Below are 10,557 nucleotides of genomic sequence, written 5' to 3' on the forward strand. Positions count from 1 at the left end.
CTGAGAGGTGAGAACAGACTCCTCTGATCGCGTATGAAGTTTTCAGCTGTGGAGAACATCAGTTATTTACTCATCTATTTAAAAAGATTTTTTAATTACTCTAATATTTAAAACCAAAATACCATCTACAAGACTTTGCCCAAATCTGTAAGGGTTAAATAAACGCAAGGCCTTTTAAATTATATGTTCACCCCCTATTGATATCTTTATCTAATACATATTTTGGCGGAATTAAAAAGTTTGAGCACATTTAAGTCACAGCACTGCCCGCGGGCACGCGCGAGCGATATAGCGAAGTGAAAGCGCATCTGTGAGGAAGAAACTAGCGGAAAATTCGGGGGAGCTGGATGTCTGAAACACAAATACCTTGGTCCAGCTTGGACAGAAGAATATCCGTATGCCTGAGATTTCCACCATTGCAATGGCTCACCTGTCAGCGGTTTACATGACGCCGGTGTGTCTCTGATGATCTGCTGTTATGGGAAGCGCCTGGTGGTGGCTGAGTGTACTGTACCTAAAGCGGTAATCTGTTGCAGTCAGTGTGAAAGACTAATTAATTCATATCTTTTGTAAATTTAGATAAGTATCGCCAGAATATGTATCGCGGCCGGAAATAACATGATAAATTGGCATAAGTTTTGTCCCTCCTCTTATCCATAACCCAACAAACAAACATAAAATGAAAGTCACTCATTCATTTCGTGCACTCTTGGGGGCCCCCTGGTGGCCACGGGGCCCTAAGCAGCCGCTTAGTTCGCTTATGCCATGGGCCGGCTCTGTTCACACTCAATTAAGGCACAGCAACACTTCTGAAAGAGACATTTGTGTCTTTATACACTACCAGTGCTGTTCAGAGTATAAATGCATTTACAGATATGTAAAGACACTTTTACAGTATATGATACTGCTTAAGTGTGTGTATCGGTGCATTTTATATCAGGTACATATTACAAAATACAGAGCTGTTGTTTTCTCACCTTTCTCAACAAGATTATCAAGGAGGATTAAAGCTCGCTCTGTCCAGAGCAACCTACAATGAACAAACAAACAAAAAATAAAATAAACCACCAATTAACATGAGCTGACAGACAACATTTATCAGTCGAGTGGTCACAGCATCACTAAAATCTCACCTGAATTGAAAACTGGGCAAGGACAGTGTATGTTTAAGGGCTTTGTATTATTGTTTATTAGCATATATTACTACTATTATAATACAAAGCTAACAGATGTTACAATTCTTATATATAATTTTTAAGCTGATATTTAATTGTTGTATGACATATATAACTGATTAAACACTCATATTAGCATCTAACATTATCAGGGTTGTGGTTTCATCCCTGTAGGTTAGTATAAGATGTAGGAAAATGCAATTTTCAGGGCCTTTAATGTTGTACACACAAACAGTAATAATAACAATATTTAACTTTCAATAGTAAATAATCAAGTACCCTTGAATAATGAATCCTCTTCTGATAAAAGATGATGTAGCAAGCTTCTGCTCTGGTCCACGATAACTTTCTCATGTTGCAATCCATTCAGCGCCCTCTAGCGGCGAATAATAATATAATGCTCGGATTCCATACTTCTTGGGGAAAACTAGTAACTTCCTGAATAAAATGCAGCACATATATGTGTCTATGTTAGCATTTAGTTGTTACAATATCGTTTCCTAGTGAAAGGATGGTGTTTTTTTAAGATAACATAACATACCTTCAACAAGACTGGACGCGACTCCGGTTTGATGTCTCTGCTGGGTCCTAAAGACGAGAATGACGACGGAAAATCTCAAATACGTGTATCATTTCGGGATCATCAATAATTTAGAGTACAGGTGAAACAGATATAAAAAAACACGACACGGAGAGGCAAATTGATTAAAAAAATAACTATTACTGCATTAGAGCTTACATAAGCTTTATAACGCATAAACAACATAGCGTACGCATATTAATACAGCAGTTCTGTGTTAGTTCAATCAGCTGACTGTTGAAATTCAAAATTTTAACCCAACTGGTTGAGTTATTAAATAAATAACCCAATAAAAGGTTTAAAATTACCCAACAAAGCACCAAATATTTTTAACTGAACCATTGGGTTAAATAAATAACCCAACGTTTTTTAGAGTGTGTGTACTGTCAGAGGGGGAAAAGTGTCACGTCATTCAATCTAAGAACACTTTACCATAAAAATAAAAGAATCTAACTCATGAAATGTGGTGTAACCCCATTATAAACTCTTTATGGTGTGTTATTGTTTATAATTACTCATTTATTTGACTTCAGTATTGTTTTATAGTGTTTATTTCTCCAGTCATAATGCTGCATCAATCCAGAACCGAGCAAATCTGCCCAGCGATTGTTGAGCGGGTAAAGATGAGAAATTGTGATTGGTTGATTTTTCTAAGCTCCGCCCACTGTGCTGAGGCAGTATTTCAGCGGGCGGGAGAGTTTGTCAGTGCAGCGCGAGAGATTGAGATGAGAGGCTGCAGAACAGCTTTAGCTCTGTAACACAGTGGAGTTACTCTCGCTAGTTGAGGAACTGAAAGGAAAATATTACCAGGAAAAGGGCAGAAGAATCGATAATAGTGTTCTCTTTGATTTAGGAAACAAACATTCATTGAATCTCGGCGAGTAGTCCTTATAAAAAAAAAAAAAAAACACTGGAATCCTGAATTTTTTTTTTCTGCAGGAACCTGCTGGTATCCTGTAGGAATTATGAAATCCTGCAGGACAAAATGACAATATGTGCAGGCAATTCCTACAGGTTTTAGAATCATGCAGTACTGTTTACAGGAATCCTGAAGGATTTAATTTTTTCCCCTGCAGGAAAGCTGCTGTCCTGCAGGAATTACAAAATCCTGTAGGACAGATATGTGCAGGAATTTCCTACAGGTTTTACAATGGATCCAAGCAAGTGACAAATCCTGCAGGATTTTATAATTCCTGCAGGACTTGCAGGAGTTATTTGCTGTAATTGGAATGAAAAAAAGAAATTCTGTCACTTGCTGTTGGTAGCTATACAATATGACTTCTAAGAGATAAACAATACAACAAACAAACAAAAAATAAATACATAAATAAATAAAAGTATACATATAGATTACAGACAATTATAAAAATCAACCATTACTCTAAACCATTCAAATTATGGGTTTATGCAAACAAACAAGCTTATACTTTTACATTTTATTTCTATACTTTTTTATTTCATTTATTAAAATGTCAATCCAGCTATTTTAATTCAACTCCCATCTGTTTGGTTGGATGCAAAAAAAAAAAAAAAAACAAAACTGCAAGACCGGTCCTTGAGCTAGACACATGTTGAACGTATGTCTGTGCATTTTATGAGTTCAACAGAGTCTATCCCTCTTTCTTTTCAAATGTTTGTTGCTGTTATCCCTGATTCTCTCTTTTTGACCTGAGCAACCTATCTTATTCTGTGTCCATTGCCTTTTTGTGGCAGCTGGAACTGGTGCCTCTTCGTTTAAGTACACTTTTTATTCCATTTTTATTTAGCAGGTTAGGGTTATTGTTAGTGTAATTGATAAACTTAATGTGTTTTCTGCAGTGTTAAGAGTCAATTTAATTTGTAAATTATTATAAACATTTATCAAGAATTTTAAATGAAAGATGTACATGCAAAATTGAAATGAGAGAATACATTGCTGCCAATAATGTATAGGTCTATATTATAAACATATAATAACTACAATATTTTAAGTTAATAATGACTACTACTAATATATATGTGTGTGTATTATTAGGCAAAGTGGACTTGAGTAGACACATTAAAACAAACATTCTTTATAAACAGACTTTTTTCTTTAAGAAAATTAATTCTTTGTGGAATACGTGTATTCATGAATCTGCTTCACAGCAAAAAAATCAGTGTACATTTCACTCAATTTGAGTTTAACTTAACACTCCTTGGGTGTACATATGACTCCCTCCGTTTTGGAGTTAAAATAACACTTTCTAAAGTGTAAAATTTGTACATTATTCAAAGAGTTTATTTTAACACCATAAGAGTTTATTCTAACATCAAACCGGAGTGGTTGTTACCCTCCAAAGTGTTAATATATAAAATTTGTAATTACTCAGTGTTCATTTTAACACTGTAAGAGTTTAATCTTACATCAAACTAGTGTTTGTTACTCTTCAAAGTGTTAATATATTAAATTCGTACATTACTCAGTGTTCATTTTAACACTGTTAGAGTTTATTCTTACATCAAACTGGAGGGCATGGTACCCTTCAAAGTGTTAATATATTACCTTTATTTTCTATAATATCAATTGGTGGGTGTGACAGATAACAGTGATCAAATATGTAGAAAATTTTTTATTAAAATGTTCATTAAACTTTTTAGAATTTCAATACATTCAAATCTGCATTTAAAATTGCAACAAGACATATTTAATTTTTTTAACAAACTTTAGAAAATGTGTTTCCACAAGTGCAAGAAAATAAATTTAACACCTGCGCAATAAAAAAAGACCATTAATTGTTTAAAAACTCCTTTTTTGCAAGTCATAGAAATATCATATAACTCGTTTTTTGTAACTCATAGAAAACTCATAAACCTGAGGTTACCTGAAACAACAAACTCTCATTTCATAAAGTGCAAACATGAAAGTGCCCATAGAAGCAACTAAGCTCATTTCTGCCACAAAAAAAATGAACAAGCTAAAAACTCACAATTCTGACTTCAATGTAAAATCTGTAAATACCTTCAGCTTATGTGCTAAACAATCAAAAATAAGTGCAAGATAATTAAATATTTTCGTGCACAAAACAATGCACTGGAACAATGTACAAATATGGTTCTTCAAATCCATATGATGCCTGTAAGTCAAATGGTCTGAAAAAAGGAAGATCCTCAACTCTTGACAAACCAAAAATGTTATGTTCTCTTACATGGTATGCATGAAGATGCTCAACAAATCCAAGCGTTTCAAAGTCTTTAGTTACCAAAAGGTTTTGGTCCTCTATGAGAATAATTTCACATATTTTACTGAAAATTGGCAAGTCCTTCTCCATTTTACTGAACACCAGTAGATCATGACGATATTCTGTTCCTGAATATTTCAGCCATGAAGTTACTGTGATCTCACGGTCCAAAAAATGTGGATACATTTTAAGAATAATGTCACGATATGGCAAATCATCAAGTTCTAGAGTTTTTAAGGGTCCATATTCAACATTTTTAACAGGTAAACTTTCCCAATGATACGCAATTGCATATTGGTGTTTTATAGCAAAAGACTTGGTGAGGTTTTTAAAATTTATGCTGTTTTTAAAAAACTTGTTTCGCTTCACAACGCATCGACCATACATGTACTAATGGACCAATTTTGCATATACAATGTGGATAATGTAGCATAAAATGATGCTTGGGAATCAAAGACTTTTGTGGATATAGCTCTTTAAAAAGAGTATGATGTTCTAAAATTAGATGTTTCAGATAGTAGGTCATGCCTTCTGTTATCACAGGAGAAAACACTATGTTGATGATCTGTAACAACAATAGTAATAAACGCCAGTAATTATTTTCCTCTTCAATGAGGTCTCCAAATATCAGAGGAATGTTCCGTATTAAACAGAATGTCTGAATGGCATTTAGACCTATAGAATTAGCTGTCTGCTCTAGATTTAATCTAGTGGGTCGGTTTTTTCTTTCAAGAAAGCCATAATTGAAAGAATAGATTCTGTTACATACTTCTTGTCTTGGTATTATGCCAGAAAGATATTCAAGAAGTAATTTCATTTCATACTGACCAACACCCTCGAGGATGTCATGCATTATATCAGGGGAGTAGTTGTCACAAATATGAAAGTATTTTAAGTCATTAAATAGACATGTACGCTTAACCCCAAAAGATGAAGTAATGCTAGGGTCAGCTACCAAATCTGCATAGTGCTGTTCGTGTAACGCTTTGTTTCTTAATGTAATATTAGTGTCGTCTTCACTGAAAACAGACTGAGATGTTTTTTTGTCTACTAAACAGAACCGACAAAAGTAAAGGGCACTAAAAGATTCCATAAAACCAAGAATTGTGTGCATTCCCAAGTTGTCGCCAGTAACCTGTGCAATAGTGCCAAACAACGGATCTTTGGAGAAAGGAACTGGAATGCCAGAACTTTCAAGGACTTTTAAATCTTCAACAAGGGGCTGCAAAATTGCATCAAATCCATAGTTCTTAATATCCTGTGCATAGAATAATGACAATAAATGTATGTTCATTAAACTTGAATTCATTTTGGGTGGAAAGTTCCTGAGAATGAAGTAAATTACTCCAATTTTATGAATGCCTTGCTTCGAGCCCAGCGGATTAGCAGATTCAAAATCATCATAGTATAACTGTATCTGAAGTGCATTTTTATGTTTACTGAAAAGTGGGTGGTTTTTAAAATAATCCCCATCACAAAAATCTTTATAGACAGATGTACTCGCATTTGGACTTGTCATATGTTTGCATATATCTGAATTCCTAAATATAAACTGCAATGTGTTCAAAAGGGGAATGTAAATGAACTTGTCGGTTACAGGAACTTGATCATAAGTCCTTGTCACTCGATTCAATCTACTGTCAAATCGTACACCTAGCTTTATCTCAGTAGGATCGACAACAGCCCATTTGTCTTTGAAGTATTTTTTCCATTTGTGTTCTGTGTTTAGATTTGTGAATGGATTATTCAGACTACTTAAACAGTCATCTACCTGGGATGCTGTTGCAAAATCCTTTGCTGGAAGTAAATTCATTACATTACTTTTAATATCAGAATGTATTTCATGGACCAGTTCCTCCATGTCCGATATTACAGAAGTTACAACACTGGTTGCTACTCCACTATTTTGCAATCTAGCAACAATAGATGCACACATTTCTTGAGTGTCAGTCACCCTCCTTTTATCACCGAGTGGTGTCTCAGGTTGCTGTTCATTACGAGTATTTAAATGTGACGGTTCAGTCTCTTCAGTCTGACTTTCAGTCTCTGCTTGGTCTAGAAATTCATGTCTATGAACACTACTCAAGTGTTTTCGAAATCCGGCATAAGTCATGAAGCTATGCTTGCAATTGTTCTGTGCACATTTCAAGTTCAAATTTTTCCCAGGATAATAAGCATGAATAAGTTTTAGATGACGAATGAGGTCATTAATTGTTGAATGTACCGCTTTACAAGCAAAACAGCGGAACATTTTCAGTCAGTCAAGAGAGCTAGTTCAGAAGTTTGGCTCGTAGGTCCTTTACCCTTGGGGTTTCACGAACTGTGCCACAGCCAATCTTGTAGATTGTTGTCTGAACAAATGTAAACATTGCATTTAAGCAGTGGGGGTATGACACGCTAAAAACAAAATACGCTTTAAACAGTTCGTCAAAAGCAGAAAGGGATGACTTTGCCTGACATGGTAGGAGTTTTCCATCCAGAACAATGTAGAACTCATGAATAGCATTCTTTGCAGAGCCAACTGCAAGGAGATGTGGTTGCAGGCCTTCAGTCTTCTCAAGATATTCAGTTAGACTGCAACAAGCCTGAAACAGGTGAAAAACAGATTCTTACAAACAAGTAACCTACAAAACAGCTCACTAATGTTTCCATGCAAACCTTGTGAAACTGCACAACATAATCCATTGCCTCCTTAATGCTGATCTTTGTTGAATTGTTTCTACCACCTGCTGAAGGTGGCAAAAGGAAAGCCAGTAGTAAAAGACAGGACATGTCACTGTCCCATCCTGCAAGCAAGAACAAAGAGAGCATGTAGATCAACAACAAATACAACAACCAAAAACTTACAAAAAACAAACCATTTAATACCTTGCCATTCACATTCCAGGTTCTGTCCAGTGCCAGCTGCAAGCAGGCTGTTTAGGTACAAGTTTGAATTAAGCGTTTTCGCCTCTGCGATGATCTTTGGCTTTAAAGTGTCCCATTGTTCTAGTAGTCTGGAAGCTGTTTCAGTTCCAAATTTGATGTCAAAGTCTTGAAGAACCTGTAAAACAATTACAAACATAACAAAAATTCACACCATGTTTTTTGCATATTACCTAATTTTATCTCAACAAAATACTATTATCTGTCTCTTTCTCTTACCAATCCCTTTGTGTCAAGAAATCTTGGAAAAACCGAAAGAGCTGTGCTGGACTTTTCTGCATCATGAATAAGCTGCTGTCTGTGCTTGAATGTTAATTTCATCTTCTCAAAAATCTAGTCTTTGGCAGCACAATGATTCATAAATGATATGGCTTCTTTGCATTGGTCACCATCGAGCTGCTTTTCCAAATAGTTCCAGTTGGCTCTGTTAGCTGTTGGCCCTCCGTTGCCTTCATCATCCGATGCTGCACTTGACCTGGCATTCCTTGTGCTCTGGCTTTTGCTTCGGCGTGAAACTGTTTTCAGACGCCAAGATATGTATCCTTGATTGCTCTTGGGGTCATAGAAATGTTCCTTAAATAAAAACAAAATGACTGCTGATAAGATCAAATGCAAACATTTTAAATATCTGATCATGTCACTACACTAGACTAAAAAATACTGATGAAGAATACAACAAAATTAATTGAATTCAATTCAATTAGGGGAACTAGAAATGTGACATGGTTCCACAAAATCTAAAATGTTTCTATAAGGTACAGTAGAATAATGAAAAGTTTTAAATTCTTACATATCCAGTTCTTGAGTATGGATCCTTCAGTGATGGGCAAAGTGTTACAATTCCCAAGGCACAGCGTGTTTTTGTTTCTTTGGAAGGGACACGACTATAAGAACAAGAAAATTAAGTTAAAACACTAAAACAGTTTGATTACAAAAATTGTATCTGTGATTTTTAGATTGAACCTTACCCTTCTTTTTCAGTTATGTATGCAACAACGATGTTGACTAACTGTCGCCGGGTTGAATCTGTGAGTCTTCCATGTTCATTATATTCGGCCAAAACAGCAAGTCCACCTGCCTTTTCTTTCAAAATTTCACTGACAAACTACAATAAAAACAAAGTAATGAAATGTCCACATAATAAAAAAATGTGAAAAAACTGCCAAACACTTGAACTAGTACATCATGAAATTTAAAAATTACCTGCTTAGCCTCAAAAGCTTCATCAAAACGAGGTCTCTTCGTGCTTGGCCCAGCACGGTCATCAGTTTCAGGGTGGTTTGGGGTGAGAACTAGTGTGTCTGAGTGGGAGCTACAAGAATCGAGGACTGTGCATTCTGAAAGTAATAATAATAATAATAATAATATTTAAAAGCATATGTACTGCATTCTAGTGATTTGCCAAGCAATTTTAAAATTAGATTTGCCCTAAGTCATACTTAATGTTTAACATCACAAAACCAAAAGGTATGTCAGAGATTTTCAGCATACAACTTTGCATCACGTAAAACATGGAATTGGTCTTTCAAACTTGCGAATATAGTAGGCTATCAGTTGTTTTTGACTCAAGAAAGAGCAAAAACAGTATTTAAGATGCTGTTCGCTCCCTCAGTCACAAGTGCATTCGCCAGTTCACTTACAAAACTGATGAAATAAGGCTTTACAACGTAGGAAAAGCCCAGAAGATTAATTTGAAAAAGATACATTAATTTGATTTTAGTAATAGGATTTACTTTTAAATATTAAATTTAGTAGTACATTTCAGTCATGAATGATTGAATAACTAAGCATTTACACATTTTTAGATAAAACAATTTCACAATTTAAGCACAAGTTATCTGACATATCGTTTTAATGGAACTGTAGCTTGTCACCACATATGAGGCCAGTTTAAATAATTATAACAGGGCTCGAAATTGCGACCATTTTGGTCGCATATGCGCCCGAAATTTGATCTATGCGACCTTAAAATATATTTTGGAGCATTTCTGCGAGTGCTTAAAATTGTTGTGTGCGACCAGTTTTTACTGCAAAATGTTCACCACATGCGCGGATTCGGAGGGCATTCATGAAGAATGCATCTCTAAGCTCTTTGTCTGCACTTGGAACGCAGCACACAGAAATGGTTTAAAACAATTGTCATGTCAACTTGCTGCAGTAAACAAAGCCAAGTCCGTAATGCTTGCCCCGCCTTCGCGCTCTTCTTATTGGCTCACCACTGCTTTAGCACTGAACGCGAATGATTGGTTAATATCAGCTGTCAATCACTCAGTCAGCGCCTTGCCTTCTGGCGTCGGATGACAGAGAGAGCTACTACCGTGAAAAACTGTAAAGCGCTGAAGATGAGAATGAAGATAACACTGACAGATTTTGTTTTAGAAACCATAGCATCTAAAGTTATAAATAATGACACATCTTACTAGTGACCATGTGCTGAATGTTAATCCCCCATCTACACTTTTCCAAGAGTAGAAGACTTCCATTGGCTTCAAGTTCGCTATGAAAAGTCTGTGGGATGGAGTTTTCAGGTAACTGTTCGCCACATCTAGCACGAGAGCTTCTGTTTAATCCTTCATATAAATCGCCAGATAGCTGCCCCTTGCATGGCGGACAGCATGTGTCAAATTTAACACCACGTACACCATCGCAAACGGGCTTACACTGAGTAAACTAACAT

At 35.7% G+C, this 10,557-nt stretch overlaps 1 protein-coding gene across 1 annotated transcript; it reads right to left on the minus strand.

Annotated features, from left to right (window-relative positions):
* Positions 1-7,225: 7,225 nt before the first annotated feature.
* On the minus strand, positions 7,226-10,557 carry LOC130232569 (uncharacterized). The gene is made up of 8 exons (XM_056462550.1): positions 10,541-10,557; positions 9,084-9,192; positions 8,849-8,985; positions 8,671-8,764; positions 7,824-7,998; positions 7,614-7,741; positions 7,409-7,540; positions 7,226-7,306 (listed from the first exon to the last, which is right to left on the minus strand). Exons 1-8 carry the CDS (start codon positions 10,555-10,557, stop codon positions 7,226-7,228), a joined length of 873 nt encoding a protein of 290 aa, XP_056318525.1.

Source organism: Danio aesculapii, chromosome 7, assembly GCF_903798145.1.
Source record: "Danio aesculapii chromosome 7, fDanAes4.1, whole genome shotgun sequence".
NCBI classification, from domain to species: Eukaryota; Metazoa; Chordata; class Actinopteri; order Cypriniformes; family Danionidae; genus Danio; species Danio aesculapii.